We start from the raw sequence: 23,073 nt of genomic DNA on the forward strand, positions 1-23,073 counted from the left end.
TACTTTGCTGAAGAACAAAAATTGTTCGTAAGCAATAGAGCAATTTTCTTAGAAAAGGAATTTCTTGGTGAAGGAACAAATAGCTCTAATGTTGAGCTTAGAGAAGTTCAACATGTAGAAGATCCGACACCATCTACTGAACCAGTTGAGTCGGATTTGATTAGATCAGATCCAGAACCCATATTAGATGCACCATTAAGGCGATCGGGTAGAGTACCACGTCAGCCGGACAGATACTACGGTTTCTTGGTCCGAGATGGAGATCCTATCGAACTTGATGAAAATGATGAGGATCCGATCACATATATGGATGCAATGCAGAGGTATGACTCTGATAAATGGCTTGGAGCCATGCAATCTGAAATGGAATCCATGAAGGTCAATGATGTTTGGACATTAGTTGACCCACCCGAAGGAATTAAACCCATAGGGTGTAAGTGGATATTCAAAAGGAAACGAGGCGCAGATGGAAAGGTAGAGACCTATAAAGTCCATCTGGTTGTCAAGGGTTATCGTCAACGTTATGGTATTGACTATGACGAGACGTTTTCTCCTGTGGCAATGCTCAAGTCCATTCGGATTGTGCTTGCGATAGCAGCACATTTAGACTATAAAATCTGGCAAATGGATGTAAAGACCGCATTTCTAAATGGAGATTTAGAAGAAGAAGTGTATATGATACAACCTGAAGGTTTTATATCTGCAGATGAGTCTAAAGTGTGCAAGCTTCAAAAATCCATTTATGAATTAAAGCAAGCTTCACGGAGTTGGAATATACGTTTTGATAAGGTAATCAAAATATATGGCTTCATTAAGAATGAAGAGGAACCTTGCATTTATAAATGGGCAAATGGTTCAGTTATTATATTCCTTATTTTGTATGTGGATGACATTCTTTTAATCGGAAATGACATTCCTGCATTACAAGGAATAAAGGTTTGGCTATCATCTCAATTTGCTATGAAGGATTTGGGAGAAGCATCTTACATCCTAGGGATGAAGATCTATAGAGATAGATCTAAAAGATTGCTTGGATTATTCCAATCCACATACATTGATACTATACTGAAGAGGTTCAGTATGATTAATTCCAAGAAAGGCTATTTTCCGATGGGCCATGGAATTAACCTCTCTAAAAGGGATTGTCCGACAACCCCTCAAGAAAGAGAGAGTATGGATAGAATTCCGTATGCTTCGGCAGTGGGATCTATAATGTATGCCATGACATGTACTAGACCAGACGTGGCATACTCACTAGGAGTAGTGAGCAGAATACCAGTCTGATCCAGGTAGCAACCACTGGAAGGTTGTAAAAACCATCCTTAAGTATTTGAGAAATACTAAAGATCAATGGCTTGTCTATAGTGATTCTAACTTAAAACTTGAGGGATATACTGATTCAAGTTTTCAGTCAGATCAAGATGATAGCAAGAGCGTGTCAGGATGTATCTTCACTCTTAAGGGTGGGGCCATCTGCTGGAAGAGTTCCAAGCAGCATACAGTGGCAGATTTTACATGTGAAGCAGAATATATCGCAGCATCTGATGCCGCCAAGGAAGCTGTATGGTTGCGGAAGTTCATCACCGAGCTTGGAGTGACACCCTCCATTGATGGTCCAGTGCCTGTATTTTGTGACAATACTGGGGCCATAGCTCAAGCAAGGGAACCTAAAGCACATCAGCGGACCAAGCATATTCTACGTCGCTACCACCTGATTCGAGAGATCATCGATCGAGGTGATATTGATCTTCAGAAGATTGACACAAAAGAAAATCTGGCTGACCCATTTACCAAAGTCCTCGGCATCAAAGAGTTCGACGAATACAAGTCGAAGATGGGTATTAGATACTATGCCGATTGGCATTAGGCTAAGTGGGAGTTGTTGGGATTTGTATCCTAAATGTCAATCGTCAGCATATTGATGATTGAATTTTGTAAATGAATTGACAAATTAATAAAGTGTTATTTGGCATTATTCATCATTTCATCTTCAAATGAACTCTTATATGATGAAGTCCTTAGGACTTATGTTATGATAAAGGAGGATTTATCTTTGAGTCCTTAAACTTTTTCGCGACCAAATGATATGTTGTTACTAGGACGACAGCATTATCGAGATTAGGTCGTTGTGTGACATATACGTTGGTTGTCCTCTTAACCAAGGAGTGTGGAGACACTGGTATGCCACACAGGTGAAGTGTAGGAGTACATTTCACTGAACGTGACCAATTCCGAAACGCTCTACTGTCGAGAGATGTTCCGAGTGGATATGGGTATAATGTTAGATGTATGCCCTAGAAGCCAATTTTTGGCTAACACATTATTAATTCTGGGACATAATTTGTATTTGATTTTATTATTGAATAAATAAAAGGCATCTTTTTCATTCATATTGATTATGTGTTTATGAATCGTCCAAGAATTAATAAGATAATGATGCATATTCTTAAGAGTTAAGAATTTGAGCCATGCATCATTAGTAATTAATTTCTGAATGCTCCTGATCGATGGATCATCACGAGGCCAGTGATCGATCCGATGAGATCAGTGCACACATTACTTTTCTTATGGATGGACGAGACTCGAGTCCACGATGTGGGGACACTGAAGTAATAGTGCAGGTGCTTGTTAGAGAACAAGGGTACTGAGCGTGACCAATACAAGAAGTCACTTGGATGTCTATCCACTCGTCAGTGACTTGCTTGATGTTGCAGTAGTGTGACTGGTCCTTTGACCTGCGGTGCTTCGGCCACTTACAGTGAGGTTATTGTAGTTTGACTACACACATACATGGTCTCTAGTCATATGGGTCCATGCAGTGTAGATTGGCTGCAGTAGGTTCACTGTAGGAGTAGGGTATGCACCTATAAGGAATCTATCGACCTTGATAGATAAGGAGAGATCCTATGTGATTTATAAGACTGAGTTCGTGAGACCTCGGCCGGGGCAGATTGCACAGTAGAGAAAGAGTTCTCCGCTCTCGAACTTAAGTCGAATAAATCTTCACATATGACAGACGATGGGGTTTGACGAGTTGTCCATGACCTCCGTCCTGTAGGGATCCACGATAGTAGGACTGTATCACATGATAACTGCACCTAGAGGTTCATCATTCTATTCTGCTGGGTAACCACTACATGCTGCTAGGTGTCACTGGTGGATGGTGGGACTCATAGGGATTATCTTGATGATTGATAAACCCTAATGAGTAGAGTTGGAATCGTTCCAATTCATTGAAAGGAGTTTTCAATGATATTGTTATAGAGATCACAATATATCTCACTACCAGTCAGAATAGAACCTATGGGGTCACACACACTAGAAGTATTGACCGATCCGATGGTTGAAAAAGTGATTATGAATCACGAGTAATCAATTCGATTGATAAGAAGTTGAAGAAGGAATGGGAATTGATTAATTGGACTTAAAACACAAATCCTACTTAGAGTAGGATTCCTAGAGTCCTAATTGGATTAGGACTGGGAATCCTATTTGGAGTAGGACTGGAATTCCTACTTGGAGTAGGATTCCTACAATCCTAATTAGATTAGGATTTTGAATTCATCTTTGGATTCCTACTTAGAATAGGATTCTTAGAAATCCTAATTGGATTAGGACTTCGGATTCAATTAGAGTCCTAATTGGATTAGGACTAAAATTAAAAATGTCCTAATTTGGATTAGGGTTTCTTAAGTCACAATTAATTATTAATCTAATGAATCAATAAGACTCCTAATTGGATTAGGATTAAAGAGTTCAATTGAGTCAAAATTGATTTAAGTTCTAATTAGATTAGGACTTACCTAGATTGGATCCAAATTGGTTCACCCTTGGGCTAAGCCTAATTGGATTAGGGCTTGACCACATTAGGGCATTCCAAACCCTACTAAATGTGGATTAGGGTTTACCAAGAGGGAGGGGCGCAAGCCCCTCCCCTTTTGCTTCCTTGGTGCGGCATGAAGAGAGGGGGCCGGCGCCCCCTCTTAGGAAATAACTCTAGGGCTCCTAAATTGTAGGAGCCCTAGATGGTTTTAAAAGGAGAGCAAGGGCCGGCGCCCTAGAATGATTGAATCCTCTCCCTTCTTAGCCGTGGCCTCCCTCTCCTCCTCTTTGGTTCAGCCGCAAGCAAAGGGAAGAAAAGAAGAAGCCATTGGCGGCCTCCTCCTCCTCTCTTCCTCCTTCCTACATAGAGAAAAGGAAGTAGGCTGCAAGGGCTTTGATTGATCTTCAAGTTTCATCCTTCTTCTTTCTCCTCCCAAGCACAATCAAGGGTTGATTGAAAGGGAGGAAATCAGCCATCAAAGGAAGTCTTTGCAAGGGAGCTAGCACCCCGGGAAGACTAGAGAGCTTTGATCGGATCTCTGCTTCGTGTGGATACCCGTAGAGGCCGGACACTTGAACGGCTTCAAGCGAACCCTCTTCCTAAAAACACGAACTCAGATTTGCGGTGATCATCTACCCGCACAAGGTGAAGATCTGATCTTCAAATTAGTTTAAAAAGTTTTTAATCCTTATCTATCTACGAACGGTTCATGAAACAACGTTCATGAGATGAATGTCGATCCCGCACATGCCTCTTCCGCTGCCATCTGATTTTTTTTGAATTATCAGCGGCATGGGCGGGGTTCCCAATATATAAGTTTGGCCCTCTGACCTGAGATCGCAACCTGTGACTAGCAAGCAATTCACTGTACTTTGGTACCGGACTACCTGAATTTCTAATTCAGTGACGGAAGGTCACTGGGTGCAGTCAAGTACTTGCGTAGTCAGTTGTGAGTCAAGATGGAATTGACCCCTCCTAAAAACAGGAGATAATGTCTTGTGATTAATTTAGCAAAACCTTGGCTAGGGTAATTCCAGTGAGGAGTCACGGGATATCTAAAGTTAATCACATAATGGATATACTAATTATAGGTTGACGTGAGCTCTAAGTCATCCTGGCATTAGGAGTCAAAGGGATTGAATTATACAGTAACCATAGTTCAGGATTCCAGAATATTTGCTTCGCATATATTCGGCCTATCCGGACGTTGGGTACCATTCCTAGATGGTCACATCAATTAGTGTAGGAAATTTTTCCTATACTACCGGCTTAGGTTCGAACCTATGAGGTCACACGCATAGAAGATTCCTGATTGATCAAGAAAGCTGATGAATGATTAAGAATCATTCAGGGATAATTTGGTCAATTTGATTGGCAAATTATCTTATAAAATAATTAAAGTAATTATTGAAATATTAATTAGTAATTAAATTACTAATAAACTCAATTTGATTGAGTAATTGTGCTAAGGATGAGCCAAATTGAATTGGATTCAAGTTTGGGCTCAATCAGGATTTTGACCTGATTGGATTAGGTTAGAACCAAAAAGGACTTAAGCTGATCAAATTAATTTTAAATTAATTTATTCTTAATTGGGGATTGACCTAATTGGATTAGGTCCAACACAAAGTAATTAATTCAATTTGATTGAGTTTGCATGAGCCAAAATTGAATTGGATTCAATTTGAGCTCAATGAGGGTCTGACCTGATTAGATTGGGTTCAACCAAATTGCTTTGTTTTAATTCGGGTTTGACCAAATTTGATTAGGTGCAACTCAAGGGGATTAGGCTCAGATGATGTGGCAATTATTGGTGACATGGAATTGGATTTCATGAATTTTAAATAAACCAAAATTATTACATGGCACATGGACCCATTGCTTGACACATGGCAACATTGTTTGTTTTTTGAATTTAAATTCAAACATTAAGCAATATGTTAAATGATTTTAATCACTCAAACCATCAGCCAAGGTGGCGTATGAGTTTTTGAATGATTAAATTCGAATTTCAAGAGGTGATTTCGAAATTATGAAGTGTTTTACCTTGCCACATGGATTTCAAATTCCTTCCCTCTTGCACATGTGTTTAAAATTTGAATTTAAATCAGATTTGGTTGAGATCTGATTTGGGTTGTTCCTATTCCTTTGCATGTGCCAACTAAAAGAGGTTTTCTGAAAATAAATTTTGAATTTTGAATGAAAATTCGGAGGCCATTAAAAGGGGTCAAACATGGGCACCTAAAATACATCCATTGCAGCCTTCTTCCTCACCCGCCTCCTCTTCCTCTTCTTCTCCATTTTAGATAGGGTTTTCAGGGTGAATATCTAGAAGATTCAAGATCAGATCTGAGTCCTCTACTTTTCTTACAAACCTCATCTCCATCTGCTTCAAGACGATTGATCAAGAGTTGATTGAATTCCGACGGGCAGATTTCAGCTTTCAAGTGTTCTGTAACTGCTGGCACTGTTGCGGAAGAAGATTCTTCAGAACTTTGCGTGTACTTCTCGTAGAGGCCATTCGTGTGCGTGGCTGCGAAGTCAAGAATCAGATTCACAACTTTTATCCATCATAAAAGGTATTAATCTAGCATTAATCATTTATTATGGTGTCAAGGTCTAGGTCCGATTCTCCGAGGTTTTATCCTCTTTTGGGGCTCCTCACGGAGATATCTCCAGAATCCATTCGATGGATATTCGGAGATTAATTGGAATAGAGTTCTTAAGTTTCAGATCTGATAGTTAATCATGCATAAAAGTTTTAGCATAATTGTTTAAAGAATTTCGGCATAATCCTATGTGTTTTTAATGTGCTGATTTCTAGATTTGATCTTGTAAGCATGCATGAATTAAATTGTTCGATTCATTTTTTCGCTGTATTTTTGAAATTTTAAAAGAACTACGTGTGGCTTGATTTTCCTTGTGAAGGGGTACATAGGCAACCCGATCAGGTTCAGCGATGGTTTTCAAAAAAAAAAAAAAATTCAGCATGCTAAACACCGAAGAACCTAGGAATAACTTTCATCCATCACTTGACCCTTGTTGTAGAACGATGTAAAGAGAAAAATTTAGTACTTAACTGGGAAAAATGTCATTTTATGGTCCAATCAGGTATTGTTTTGGGACACATTGTGTCACAAAGGGAAATCGAGGTGGATAAAGCCAAAGTAGAATTAATTGCCAAGTTACCACCTCCCAAAACGGTTAGGGAAGTCAGATCCTTTTTAGGGCATGCGGGTTTTTACCGCCGCTTTATCAAGGATTTTAGCAAAATATCAAAACCCTTATGTGATTTGTTGGCCAATGATACTGTTTTCAATTTTTCACCAACTTGTGTAACTGCTTTCGAAAGACTGAAGTCTGAATTGACTTCAGCACCCATCATAAGGTGTCCTGATTGGAGTCGTCCTTTTGAAATCATGTGTGATGCATCCGATTATGCCACGGGTGCTGTCTTAGGTCAACGAGTAGAGAAGCTTCCCCATGTTATTCATTATGCGAGCAAAACTCTGAATGACGCCCAACTCAACTATTCCACCACTGAAAAAGAATTGTTGGCAGTTGTTTTTGCCCTAGATAAATTTCGTCCCTACCTGATAGGATCTAAGGTTCTTGTTTATTCTGATCATGCCGCCCTTAAGTACCTTCTCACAAAGAAGGATGCTAAGGCAAGGCTCATTCGTTGGATCCTATTGCTCCAAGAATTTGATCTCGAAATTCGAGATAAAAAGAGATCTGAAAATGTAGTAGTTGACCACTTATCCAGACTGATTGTTGAGTCATCTGCAGAATCCTTACCTATATCCGAAACTTTTTCGGATGAACAACTAATGATGATTTTCCATACCAATGTTCCATGGTATGCTGACATAGTCAACTACCTCGTTACTGAGCAAATGCCCAGATCTTGGACCAAACAGGAGCGATTTCGCTTCCTAGCTCGTGTAAAGTGGTATTTTTGGGATGAACCATACTTATTTAAATATTGCCCTGATCAGATCATCCGACGGTGTATCCCCGAATACGAACAAAGGAAAGTCCTTTCCTTTTGTCATGACCACGCTTGTGGTGGTCATTTCAGTGGTAAAAAGACGGCTGCAAAGGTTTTGCAGTGCGGATTCTATTGGCCCACACTATTTCATGACTCACACGAGTATTGCAAAGCATGTGACCGATGTCAAAGACTAGAAAAAATTTCAAGAAAAAATGAGATGCCCCTGAACCCAATCTTAATTGTAGAAATCTTTGATGTTTGGGGTATTGATTTTATGGGTCCTTTTCCTATGTCATTTGGGCACCAGTACATACTCCTAGCTGTTGACTATGTGTTCAAGTGGATTGAGGCTATCGCATGTAAGACCAATGATCACAAAGTAGTGATCAAGTTTCTTAAGGAGTCTGTCTTCGCTCGCTTTGGCACCCCTCGTGCTATCATTAGTGATGGGGAGAAATATTTTTGCAATAGAATTTTTAAAGCCCTTGCTAGGAAGTACAACATCACCCACAAGGTCAGTACACTATATCATCCACAAACGAGTGGACAAGTTGAGATTTCTAACAGAGAAATCAAGACCATCCTTGAGAAAACTGTCAATCCATCTCGAAAGGATTGGTCCCTTAGGTTAACAGATGCATTGTGGGCATATCGTACGGCCTACAAAACACCAATTGGGATGTCGCCATATATGATTGTCTATGGCAAGGCTTGCCATTTACCTGTCGAGTTAGAACACAAGGCCTATTGGGCAATCAAACGCTTAAATTTCGATCTCGACAAGGCGGGAGAACATAGAAAGCTTCAGCTCGACGAGCTTGAAGAAATTAGGAACGATGCTTACGAGTGTGTTAAGAAGTACAAGGATCGCATGAAAGTCATGCATGATAAAATGATTACTCGTAAAGAGTTTCACCAAGGACAAAAAGTTTTTTTATATGATTCTCGATTACATCTATTTCCTGGGAAACTTAAATCTCGCTGGACTGGCCCATACACGGTAGAGAAAGTGCATCCGCATGGTGCGGTAGTAATATGTAATACTAAGGATGGTAGGTCCTTTCAAGTCAATGGACATCGTTTAAAACCATACCTTGAGTATCTGAGTCCAGAAGTTGAGGAGACACTTCTGACCGACCCTGTCTATCATGAATGAATTAGAATTGTCTGACTGAAGACATAAAACTTAGCGCTCTTGGGAGGCAACCCAACATGTAAATATCTTCTAATTAAAAAAAAGAAAATAATAATAATAATAATGATAATAATAATAATAATAATTCAATAAATTACTAACATGCAGGTTTGGGGGTATTTTTTTCCAAGCTTCAAGTTATTAGCCATATCAAGGTCCAATATCAGGTAATGTCTATCCTCTGTCCTCTTTCTGCTTTAAATTTTCTTTAACATTGAGGACAATGTTAGATTTAGGTTTGGGGGTATTTTTAAGCATTTGGAATTTTATAGAAATAAAAAAAAGTTTTTAGTTAAAATTTTTGAAAAAAAAATTACAACACACAAGGTATATAAAATCTAAGAGCCCAATAACTAGTCAGAAGTAGTGCAAAGTGAGTTCTTTTTATTAAGTTCCTTTTAGTGAGTTGTAAGCTAATTAGTGCTTTAAATTTCACAACACATCTGGCCTGCATTTTCTAAGGTACAGGTTCGACATTGTGTTGAGAATATGGTAGCAACCTCAAATCCTGATGAACCATCTTTTTCTAATTCCAAAAAAAAAACTATTTGGTGGATTTAGTCAGGTACATCGAAAAGGGCTACCTATTGTCAAATGTCAGCAGGCTTGTGATAAGGAACCCGAGCATAGGTTCGTAGGAGAGTCTTGATGCCCGACACCTCATGTCAACTGGTGTGAGAATTGTCGACTAATTGCTCGCTACATGGAGGAATCATCACAGGAGTAAAAGTGCACAATATAAACATTTTCATGTTTCAAAAAAAACAAAAAAAATGAAAAAAAAATGTATATTGACCTTAAGAAAGACAATAGTGTGGCCGTCGTTGTAAAAATTCGAGTAAACTGGAATATTACATATAAAGCCCATGAGGTATTAAAGTAAATATCCACAGCTCTCGAAATCCTGCAGATAAGATGATTTTGAATCAGCAAATAGGTCTTGTCCGACCAATTCTTGAAAACTACTAATATTAGCAATATTTTGGAGATCCAAAACCTTAGCTTGTGCATGGTCCAAACTTCACTGAGCACTCAAGTATAAATAAGTCTTACAACTCCCTAACGGAAACTTAATGACTTCAACTTAAATTGCATACTAACCTAGAATTTGGGCTACTTAGTAATTAAAACCTTGTGTGCTTTTGAAATTCTTATCAGTCATGTACTTGAAATTAGACTTTCATTTCACAAACCAAATGTTATTTTGGGATTGAAGTTTGTGGGTAACTTCACTGCAAACCCTCACGAGACAACACTCGTCCACTAGGGTAACCTAGGGGTTTAACGGCTTGTTGCACGTGCTAAGTGCAATTGTAATACTCTACGAAAGTGAGTATTTATCTAAGTTCATGTATATTTATATATATATAATAAATAAAATTTTTGCACTCTCATTTTATCATTGTCGCACTAAATTGCTAGAGACTAGCAATAAGCTGGTTGGGGGGTGTGATGAGAGCACAAAAGTGCAATCATCAGACCATTTTAATTAGTATTTTAGCTAATCATTAATAATAAAATTAACTAATTAACGTGGTATTTGTGTTTGAGTGCAGTAATCCAAGAGACCCAATAACATTGGGTTTAAGCCCAATGCCCTGCAGCCCGAGCTCAACAAATTCTCCAACTGCCATGCAAGCATGAAATCTCAGCCATCCAGCCAATCATCAACAACCCATTCCATGATCCCCTGCTCCCATTTCTTTCGCCCGTGATGCAGAAACAGCTCCCCATCCTAGCGTATCACACATCCCGGCAAGCTCCATTCCGAACCATCCCACGGCCAAAGAAGGAAGGCCACATCCCCAGCTTTTTCCATTTCCACCGATCCCTTCCTCCACATCTTCCTCCCAGCATCTTCAACCGTGCCAGCAACCGTGCCAGCAACGCCCGCGTTCTTCACGCGCTGCCAGCATCCCAACCGCATCCCAGCAAGCATGATTTCCAGCGATCTACCAACGCCCATCAAGCATCTTCCGGTGATCCCGCAAGTTCCAGCATCCTCCCCTCTTCCGGATTCCAGCCGTGGCATCCGTCTGAGATCCCAGGCGCCCATCAAGCCGTGATTGGCTCCTCCGGCTTCAGCCCCTCCTCCGCGTCTCAAGCCATTCCGGATTCCCAGCATCCACCGCATCCCCAGCTCCTTCCAATCCGATGATCCCGAAATCCCCACCTTCCGCTTCCGTGCTAGCACCGCGTCCGTGAATGGCGTCCTCCGCGTTCTCCTCCTCGTCCCAGCAACCTCATTCTTCACGTGGTGAAAATCTTCCATATTCACCGCATCTCCAAGTGTTATAAGAAGGGGGGAAGAAGGCAGGCAGGTGCGCTCGGTGGAGGCAAAGAAACAGGGGAGGAAGGCATGCTCGGTTGGGGTGGAGGCCAAGAAACAGGGGAGAAAAGGATTCTCGGCTGGTTCAAAAGGGAGATGAGGGCTCTGTTTTGAGGAGAGAAAGAAAAAAAAGAAACAGAGGAGGAGCTCTGTTTTTCGAGAAGAAGGAAGAAAAAAAAAATAATAATATTTTATTTTTTTAGTGTTCAACCGAGAGGGGTTACTTGTTCCCTTGTTTTCATTTCCTTTTCTTCTTACTTTTGTAAGCATTTTTCTTTTTATGCAAGCTATTACATTTTCTTTTATGCAATCGGTGCTCTAGGTTTTGTTTAATCTTTGCACTTTATTCTGAAATTCTTAGTTTTAAGATAACTCTGAAATTAATCTTCGCTATTCGTCTGGTGATTTTAATTCATATTCTGTCTTTAGAAATCGACCCCTACTCTGCATCCAATTTCAATTGCAAAGTTTTCTTTCTTCCCTTTGTTTATTTTCAATTAGAAAACATTCAACATCACCGGCGTAATGTTTTTCTTTCGTTATTCAAAAATCGATTTCAAATCCGAGTGAATGTTTTAATTTTTATGCAACTCCAATCGCCTCCCTGTGGATCGACCTCTTACGACTGCTATTCTTCGAGTAGAACAGGTAGAGTAAATTAAATTTAAACTTTGTTTGTCGGTTCTAACAACGATCTGTTTAGCATATTTCTAGTTAAACAGGAATCGGACGAACAGGGATCACCGAGCCCGAAATTGACTCTGGAGGGGTGAGTGGGCGCGATCTTACTTCTGGCCTCCTTCATGACCTTCGAGATGGAGGTTGTTGCTACCTTAGGCCAAACTATCTTGATGGCCTACTAGCTTGCTGGAGGAGGGACAATCCATTTTCTCAGGTCTTACATCATCATTGTGAGGGCTTGCACTTGCTAGACAAGCATGCCAAGCTGTCCCGCATCGACATCCTTAATGGCCAATGGAGGAGGCCAGATCTTAGAGGGCTGTACAAGGAGCTATTAGACTCTAGTTGAATAGCTCCTTGGTTGGTATCAATATCATCCAATCATCTATCTAGCCCCAAACACAGTTAATGGGCTGGTTAAAAGACAAAAATACCCTTATTCTTAACCAACATATACAAATGAAGTGGTACCTTGCTCTATTTCTATTCAGCCTCTTCTCTTCCTCTCTTTCTTTGATGAAGCTAAAACATGGCCTACTAGGCCTGTTGGCAACAGCCTCCATAATAAGGACTCCTTCACCCTGACCAATTGCTCCTTCTCTAGCATTACATACGATGCGAATGTCATCACCCTCGTCATCTCTTATGTTAGATCGATCCCACTACTTGTTGCTACTAGAGATTGGCTATATTGACTAGCAAATGGGCAATGCTGCATGGAAGCAAAGGGAAATTGGAGATAGTTGGCCTTAGTTTGCCATTGTTGTGCCACTCTAGCCCATGATCTTGTTGTTGTGGAATTCTACCTTATCAAGCAAAATCCTCCCTAGCACCTTCCTTAATTTGCCTCAATATCCAGTGCCCTCCCTTGACTAGCCTCTTCTCCATTCTTCTTAAGATACTAGAAAGCAATGGTGATCCCACAAAGAAGATGAAAACCAACACCTTGACCATGCTGAAATCCACCCAACGCCTCCTTCTTGTTCTCATAGCTGGACTCACTATAGTTGCACATCACCAGATTTGAGGAACTTATTTCCAGTGTCACTGCTATTCGAGACTATAATTGAACACATGGGGCACCTTACCACCACTCATGCCATTCCGGCAAGAGAAGTTGGGGAGGTGATGGCAAAATTTAAGTGCTGAAAACTCAAATTGCTAATGGCATGCAGTACAGTGCTCTATCATGGAAGTGGATGAGCTAACATATATGATCTCACTGAAGAAACCACAGAGGTTGATGCCGGCAATGAGGAGGGAGTTGAGCTAGAAGCAGCAGGTGGAGGTTTGACCCTGAGAAATGTAATTCTCAAGATAACATGGTCTAACCTCACTAACATTGATAGTGATTTGGTTATTGATGATGTGGATTAGGGTGTCAAGGTTGGTGCCCAACTCCATAGCGATGGTGACATTATCAGCATCGAAAGCAAGAAGAGGCCTAAAAAGCCATTGAACATTCTAAGGAAGTGGGGTTAGGAGGAAGTTGAGGCCACCATAAGAGAACGAGTCAAGAGGCAGGTCAAGAAAGTGAATGTGGTGGCGTTAAAGGAGCACATTTGGGTTATACACCACGATCTAGAAGGGGCACATGTTGGGATGAGAGGGTGCAATGTGGGATTAGGGGCACATGTTGGGATGAGAGCTTGTAATGTGGGATCATAGTGGAGGCAACAAGGGGGTTGTGCTACCTTCATCTGGTTCTAGTTAGCAAGAGAAAGGTAATTTAGGAATAATATAATTGAAGTTATCATATGATAATCACATAATAACTAATATACAACACTTCCTAATAGAGATGGATGGTTGGACCACATTGTCACAAAAAGGTTTTGATTGTCAATTGAAAGTTTTTAAACATTTGGGGTCAATGTATTTTTCATCAAACTTGAAAGGGTGTCACTGTATTTTTTCTAAAGTTAAACAAAATAAACATGGTCATTAAATTAGCTTCTAAAAATCCTAAACATTTAATTTAATTTTAACTAGATGAAGGATTAATAATTAATTTTTCCAAGAAACTTTGATTGTTTTACTATAGTACTTATAAGATATTGTAGAGTCATCTTGATCATTCATTTTAATATAGAGGTTGACTCTCTACCCTGATCAACAAAACTCACTCTATATAGCACCATAACATTTTCATCAAACCATCTCTCCTCTCTCTCTCTCTCTCTCTCTCTCTCTCTCCCCTCCTTATTTAATTTATGCTTGGCATCATGCCCCTCACCACCATTTTTCCATCATCCATTGGATGATGTCATCCCATTGCCATTGGTCTAGTATCACTATTAATTGTCAAATAAAACATTATCAAGATGAGCTGCCACTATCATTCATTTAGTGGATGATGATTTGATCCTCCACCACAATCAATCAATTTCTCAGATTCATTTTCCCTAGCAATGAAAAATATTAATTTAATACTATAACAAAACTCAAATTTGATCTATCTCTAATAATGGAATGTTCATCATATGTGACTTACATAGCATGCATGCTTAGATATTACTACACTTTCAGAAATATTGTCAACTAAATATTTGTTGGTTATGATTATTGACATGTATTCACTAAAATTTAGAAAACTAATTAATAGTTGGTAATCCATAATTTTGAGGGCACATATCACAAACTGGAGCTTTCCCATTTGAAAATAAGTGCTATATATAACATAAGGTGTAGCATCATGCTAGTACCACCCATTAGCATATAAATTGCATCCATATGAGTAAAATATTTAACTACTTTTAGAAGGTTTTTCTCTAATTTACAAATTCTAAAGAGTAGTTAAAGTGTATATCTTCTAAAGTTGAATGGAGACAATACTTTCTTGCTTCATTGCATATAAGATATCTAACTGTATGACAATATACATAAAATAAATAATCCAAAATATTACAGTTGTTAGCTCAATTAGTTGTCATCTAATCTCTCAAAGCAAGATATCTCGTGTTCAAACTAGAGATTGTGGCAATAATTTAAGATGTAGATATTTTGATAATTTAAGACTTCTATCTTTTGCCTTTTTTTTTTTTAAGGAGAGAGGATGCCATTTGAGAGATTTGAGAGAGAGAGAGAGAGAGAGAGAGACTGGTCGATGATGCTGGAGAAAAAGTGATGGGAGGGAACCTTGAGAAATGAAAATACTTTGGAGCCCCATCCTCATCTAAAACGCTCAAGGGATACATGTCATAAGAGGATTAATGTTTTACTTTACAACTCCCTTGTCATGTGCCATGCTAGATGCACATGCATTTCTCAATATCAAATTTGGGTTCCTGGCATCAATCATTAAGATATTTGAAAACAAGTTGTGGACTTTTGGGGGATTTTCAACTGAAATTAAGATTTCGTTCTTTGATAAGACACCATGTATGTAAATACATATTAGGTATATGCATATGCACCCACAACCACATGGATGTATACATACACAAACATTGTCAAGAATTTATAGAAAGAACTTTGGATTCATTAGGCAACAATTTTGGGACTAGCTTTTTATCTAAGCTTTGGTTTTAACCATGACCTAAGATCAAATGGAATTAATAAGAGGCATAGAGATTTTATTTTGGTAAGAAAATATCTGAAGGAGAATATTTAGACTATGTTATGTACTTGAAAAGGTGGAAAACAAAAAAGAAAATGAAGCATAAGAAGAATTAGAGGTATCTTATTTTATCCACTACTTCATCCACTCATGGTCTTCTAATCATCTTTACCAACTTTTTACACATCTCAAATAAGGACTAAAGAAGAGCTCTACATTTTAAATATCAGTTTTAAGATCTCTTGAGTTTGGAGAACCATGTGCTATATGTATGTATGTATGTATGTATGAAATTTAAGAAGAGATAGTAGGCAGCCTTAACTAAAAGTTTGTCTTTTTAGAAAAACATCAGGGATGCATCACCAACATATTGCAACCTTGAACATTTCCCCAAGAGAGCGATAACAACCAACTGAACTAAAACGAGTTATATAAAATGTTTTTATTAACAATTGTATATTGAATCTACCAACTTTAGAGGGAAAGGAGTCGCTGATGGTCTAAATTTCGCGGGAGTATTTTTTGGAGGCTGTTAATGTAGCATTGACTCTATAAAATGGTTGCTCTAAGAGAACATAAAAACTTATCGATCAATATTTTTACCAAAAGACTTGGCATTTGCATCCATGTATATCAAAAAGATTGAGTTTATTGTCTTAACATTATCCGCTCTCCACTACGCAGTTATGTGGTTTGGGTTTGCTCAGGTAAAGGACCATTCTATAATTGAGTTAGTTCACAAACCAAAATTCAAAACCAAGCCAGGCCAACCAACTAAGATTGGCTTGGTTTGGGTTAGTTCTGATGTTACCTTTTTTTTTTGAATATATATATATATATATATATATATATATATATATATATATATATATATTCTATAAAGAAAACTTATAGAAAATATATAATAGACGATATAAAACCATGAATAACCTATTGAACAGTACTACAAAACTTAAAAGCTGAAAAATGAAAAACTGTCTAATATATGACATGTAATGACAAAAATAAAACCAATATTCTATTCAACAAAACCAAAATTAACATTTCTAAGTCTTTCATCCTGCAAATTATGAGGTGAAAAATAAATTGAACATGAGTAAACCAAGCCTAGATCTAGCTTGATCATTTTATAATTGAATTGAGCTTGAGTCATTTTCGAGTCGTACTTATGGTCTTCACAAACAACTCAGTTAAAAGATCTAGTGGGAGCTTGAGATCTTTCAAAGCTTATGTTTACATAATTTGAGTTAATTATCTTGATTAAAATAATATATATTTTACAAAATTATGTTTTGAGATTAATTGATAGTTTTTTACCTGATTGGGGAGAATGACGTAGTCGTCTCAATCTACTCAACTCGAATATTTTTCTAAAAATAAAAAAAAATAAAAAAAAAGTTGATGAAAGTAAGGTCTAGATCTCTCTTTATTTCTTTAATAAATTATAAATTAAGTTACATAGTCTCTATTTATACTAATGATGCCTGTTCTTGCACATTTCAGACTTGAATGTATCTTTTACGAAATAAATATGGCTAGTGGAAATAATTTTGAAAAACTTAAAATTTTTTAGAAGGTAGATCTTGACTTTTATATCGACCTTGCCTATTGCCGCTTTGCTTAACTTTTCTCAGATTAGAATATATATCTTGTTAAAGTCTTTCTTATAAAGAAATCTTTTGCATTGACTGTCTTGTTTGTGGCTTAAATAATAGAAAATGATCTTTATCGCTCGGTGCGCCATATGTTTAAGAGGTAGCAACACATTGTGGAGCTTGAAAGTGTATCCAATTAAAAAATAAAAAAAAACCTCAACTGAACGTTGCAAGTTATAGCCTCCGAAAATTTGGCATATGATTTGGCTTTTCAATTTGGTGGATCTCACCCCTAAACTTGTTTAGTTCTTCCTATAGTGGCCAAAGTAGTGCACATCGATTTTAGTTATCATTTTAGATCAATTTTAGTTTAGCTCTTTGACAAATTGGGTGAGCTAAATTTGGATCAAATTTTCAGCCAAACACACAGAGTGGGTAGAAAGGGTGTTGATCGGTGGGGTAGAAGTAAGGAAAGGTCTCCTGGAATTTAGAATTTAGGCTAATGCACTATTTCTCCTTTCACCCTCAAACAAATAAATATGAGGCTAAATTTTATCAATAGTATAATATCAAACAAATCTTAAAATATAATACAACATTAAAAATATAATACCATATAATATATGTAATATAATGTAAATTGATACTTGATCTTGAATGGAATTAAATCATTTGATTTTTCTAAACAAGAAAAAATAAACCTAGCAAAAACTAAACCTAGCTATGAGGCTTGTCCGAACGTCACATTTCTACCAGCTAAATGACATGCATATGGGCTCCTCCCCTTGAGGATCCCACACAATAATGCGGTTTTGGACTTGGGATGACAGAAAAGTGCTCGTTGAGTGGACCATTTGTTGCTCATGCCTTTTTTTGTTGTTTTTTGACTGCCTCTCCGACTTGGAATGGCGTGGCCACCAAGCGCCAACGCGATGAATCGATGGAGCACTTCGTGCCAACCCACCACCAAGTGTCCTAATGTCTTTATGCTGAATATAATACATTTTCTCTGGATAAGAATGGGACACACTTCATGAACAAAAAAAGAAATTAAGACTATATATTAGAAAATATTGTAGTTTGGCTTCCGCTGTAATTGCTACTTCTTTTACTCCACATGCAGTGCACCATACCCATCACATCCATTTATTTATGGGAACACCATTCATCAAGCACTTATTTCAATACCCTGAATGAATGGCTATAATTGGCGATCATGTGATGCATATATAATTTCTCCTTCTAGTGGCATACCATACCGGATCGGACCGTGCCTAAATTCCGAAATGATACTCAAACTTTGGAAAAGGCAGGTATATTGATGTAAAATTAGCTCAGTTTATCTGTTAAAATCTAATCATGAAGCACTCTTGGATGGGATCCTTTGTATTATAAACCATCACAAAGCCAGAAAAAGGGATTTCTTTTTGAGAAGAAGGAAATAGGATTCTTAACTTCGATCCACAAACTCAAAGAGGAATCTGGGATTAAAAAAAGGCATACCTGGATTGGAGTGGCCGTTTTCCAAGCCGAAGGCCATAGGGAAATTGACCAACGGCAAGTCAGCAACAAGGCTTCCCTACAAACACCAGGAGAGGAAATGAGAGCTCCGCCCGGATCAGGAGGGAGGTGCTCTTATAGATAAGACTTGTAGGTGGTGGGGTCTTCATATAATATAATATAATATAATATAATATAATATAATATAATATAATATAATATAATATAATATAATATAATATAATATAATATAATATTTTATATTATATTACGTTACGTTATAGTAGGCATCGTCACGCGTTCTTATAGATAAGACTTGCTTAGGTTGGTGGAGTTTTCATATATTATATTATATTATAGTATAGTATAGTAGGCAGAGCCAATTGAGTACTGGTGGACGGCAATCCGTCACCCGTGGAATATACATGGCTGAGAAGAAGAGGGAAGGAGTCCTTTAAATTCGCACTCCTCTGGCCCTTAAAGAATAAGAAGGATAAATTTGTATTTCTGTAGGACGATGACACCGATAATAATGAAGAAGAAGAAGAAGTAATATCACACTAAATATGAATACTTCATCGACATCATGGAAACCTTATTGCTGGCAACATAACATAATTTAATCTACCTAGCATTTTGAGTTTGATTAAGTCTATGCACAATAGCTCACTACTCTAATTACCTTAGTCAAGAACATAATTAGTTGGTGACTGTAATTCATGTTCAATTATTTGATTCTTTAAACCAATAAGTGTGAGAATTTAAATATTTAGAGGATTTAAACCTTGCTTTTCTCAGTTCAATAATGAGGCTTGATTTGGTTGACATCAAGGAAATCTTATTGCTTGCAACATAACATAATTGAATCGATCTGGCATTTAGAGGATGATTAAGGTTCTGTTTGGGGAGCTTTTGGAGGGCCAAAAAGCACTTTATGGCCCTCCAAAAGTAGTTTTAGCTAAAAAATAGTGTTTGGTAAATTTTCCGAAAAGCTGTTTCGCTTTTGCGGGAAGCTGAAAACAGCTTTTGGGGGGAAGCTACAATTTGGAGCTTTCCAAAAATGCTGTTTTCAGATTTTTCGAAAAGCTGTATTTTTGACCAAAATACCCCCATTTAAAAAAAAATTCTCTCAAAAACCTCTCTCTCACCGTCTCTTCCTCTCCCACCCAACCCCACTCCCTCTCCCCCGCCGCCGCACTCTCTCCCTCTGCCCCGCCGTCGCACCCCCTCCCTCTCCCCCGCCCCCATGGTGGGGGGTGCCGAAGAAGAGGAAGACGGGTGGTCTTCCCCTTCCTGCAGCCGTCGCCGGCCACGATGTCCCCATCACGAAAAGGGACGGTGCCAAAGAAGAAGGAGGTCCCACGGTGGGGAGGGGCCGAAGAACAGGAAGAAGAAGGAGGCGCCCTCCCCCTTCTTGTGGCCGCTGCCGGTCACGACCCACCCCCCTCCGCCCCCTCCCGCATCCGCCATGGCCCGACCCCTTTCCGGCACTGTCGGCCTCGCGGGAGGAGAGCACTTCGCGGGGGGCCCGCCGCGGCCGCCGAGACTGCCGCGGGCGCCACCGGCCACGGCCCGGCCCCTTCCCGCGGCCGCCGCCGGCCACAACCCGGCCCCCTCCCATGGCCGCGGCGGCCTGGCCCCCTTCCGGCGCCGTCGGCCACGCTGGAGGAGAAGAAAGGAGAACGGGGGAGAGGAAGGAAGGAGAAGAAGAGAAGAAAAAAAGAAAAGAAGAAGAAAAGGAAAAAAAGAAGAAGAAAAGGAAAGAGAAAAAGAAAAGAAAAGAAAATTTAAAAAATAAAAAAAGAATAAATAAATAAATAAATATTTATATAAATGAATGAATGAATGAATGAATGAATAAGATAATAAATAAATATATTTCAACATTATTAATTATTTACACTAATAATTATAATATTTTATACCTTTATTATTGTATTATACTATAAATATTATATTATAATATATTATATCATAATACATTAATATGTTATGTTAAATAATTTAATATTATGTTATATTATGAGAAATTAATTTATACTAATAATTATATTATTTTATACCTTTATTATTGTATAATACTATAAATATTATATTATATTATATTACATCATAATACATTAATATGTTATTTTAAATAATTTAATATTATGTTATATTATGAAAAATTAATTAATACTAATAATTATAATATTTTATACCTTTATTATTTTATTATACTATAAATATAATATAGATTACATTATATCATAATACATTAATATGTTATGTTAAATAATTTAATATTATGTTATATTATCCAAAATTAATTTACTCTAATAATTATATTACTATTATGCTATATTATTGTGGAGTGATTGATAATATCCCAATTCGATTTTGATGAGACCAAAGCATTTGAGTATATTTTGTGTTATACTAATGAATTCAATCTAGTATCTCAGGCAAAAATTATGAGAATCTTCTTTTGAGTGCATGTGGAAATCAGCTTAAGTCAAAGGCTAAAACTCGAGTCGACTCCGGAGGATTATGAGTCGACTCCAAGTGTTTCAGATGTTCTGGCACAGGCTCGAGTTGACTCTAGCACACTGCGAGTCGACTCCGACTGAGAACAGACAGCAGAACAGAAAGAGGAATCTCAGACCCTGTCACTGAGTTGACTCCAACGGTTTCGAGTCGACTCCGATGCTTACCGAGTCGACTCCCGACAGTTCCGAGTCGACTCCAAGGAGTAACAGACAGAAAGACAGAGAAGTGGTTTCTGGACCCTGTTACCAAGTCGACTCCAGAAGAATTCGAGTCGACTCCAACGTTTGGGGAGTCGACTCCTAAACAAGCAAGAGTCGACTCTCAGAGGAAAGCAAGACTAAAAGTCAGAGAACTAACTTCGGGCTCTGAGAGCCGAGTCGACTCCAAGACAATCCGAGTCGACTCCGAGGCAGTTCAACTCTAAAGACAGAAGATCAGTTTTTGGGTTCTGAGAGCCGAGTCGACTCCAAGATGATCCGAGTCGACTCGAGAAAGAAATGCAGAAAAATAGATCTCTAGAATCCTGAGAACGAGTCGTCTCCAGAGGGCCGAGTCATCTCCGAATACTGGCGAGTCGACTCCAGAACGGGACAGCACTTTAATTCCAATCCTGAACAGTGGGCGAGTCGTCTCCAGTGAAGCATGAGTCGACTCTAGCAATAGCCGAGTCGACTCCAGATCGAGCGAGTCGACTCCGATCCCAACGGATACATTGTCAGGAGTTGCAGATTGTGCAGAACGGCCACATATTGGTGTCTAACGGCTAGTTTTCAAAGTGGACTGCTTAAATAGCCAGAGTGAACAGTAGTAGACATCAAGGGAGATATTCCATTCAAAGAAAAAGTGATTTCCACCTACCAAAGGCTCTCAAGAGTAAATACAAGAGAAAGAAGGAAGAAGCGCATTGAACTCCATCCTACAAGCTCTTTTCTTTGCATTCAAAGCTCTCCTTCTGACATCAAGTCTTTAGCGCATTCAAAGAGGAGACTCTGAATTCGAGAAGCCCCTTCTTCCACTTCCAAAATCTGTTTGAGGTCTTCTAACTCCACCCTTTTCATATTGTTTAATATTTGCTTATTAAGAAGCTTTCCGTGTAACTTTTCCAAACTATTTTCTTACTTGATTCAATCAGGGGATTGAATCAAGGGTTGTAAGGTTTGTTGGTGGGCCGAGGGTAAAACCAACGGTGCAAGGGTTCGATTGTGATCCCGGAAAAACAATCGGGTGGTTCTAGTCGGTGAGCCTGTGAAAACCGACCGAGTTCGTTGTGATCTCGTAAAACAACAAGTTGGGTTGTGAGCTTGTAAAACAACCGGTTGTAATCCAAGAGATTATAGTGAACTCCCAAGTGAAGCTTGGGGAGTGGACGTAGGAGCAAGGGTTAACTCCGAACCACTATAAAACTGCTTGTGTTTGTGTTGGTTGCTTCTTTGTCTCTTACACTCTCTCTACTCATTCACTGCATTTAATTGCTTAACCTGAGTACTTGAAATAGAATTGGTTAACCATTAAACATTGTTTTTAATTGGTCGAAATTTAAGTCATAACCCAATTCACCCCCCCCCCCTCTTGGGTTGTCTTCTTGGGCAACAAGTGGTATCAGAGCGGGAACTCTTATATTAAAAGAGTAAAAGATCAAAATGACAACCCCGTTTGGATATTCTCTTATTAAGGGGCAATCCACCCATAGACCTCCATTCTTCAATGGAACCGACTACACCTATTGGAAGGCTAGGATGAGGATATTTATCCAAGCTCAAGACTATGAGATTTGGAGCACCATAGTTAATGGACCATACATTCCTTCGATTTTTGTAGATGATATTACTATACCCAAACTTGAAAAAGATTGGGATAACGATGATAGA

At 38.6% G+C, this 23,073-nt stretch overlaps 1 protein-coding gene across 3 annotated transcripts in view; it reads right to left on the reverse strand.

Annotated features, from left to right (window-relative positions):
* The window catches only part of LOC103697226 (protein argonaute 1A-like), a 102,560-nt gene extending 83,757 nt beyond the window's left edge, over nt 1-18,803 (reverse strand). For 2 of the 3 annotated variants that reach the window (XM_089923882.1, XM_089923883.1), the window contains exon 1: nt 18,680-18,803. In XM_089923882.1, coding sequence (XP_089780008.1) covers nt 18,680-18,716 — 37 coding nt within the window. In that variant the 5' untranslated portion in view covers nt 18,717-18,803. The remainder of the gene's footprint in view (nt 1-18,679) is intronic. The other variant, XM_088723267.2, reaches the window with a different exon arrangement.
* Between the last annotated feature and the right edge of the window lie 4,270 nt (nt 18,804-23,073).

Source organism: Phoenix dactylifera, chromosome 6 (assembly GCF_051530095.1).
Source record: "Phoenix dactylifera cultivar Ajwa chromosome 6, Ajwa_hap1_PhDact_Kaust_v1.1, whole genome shotgun sequence".
Lineage (NCBI taxonomy): Eukaryota > Viridiplantae > Streptophyta > Magnoliopsida > Arecales > Arecaceae > Phoenix > Phoenix dactylifera.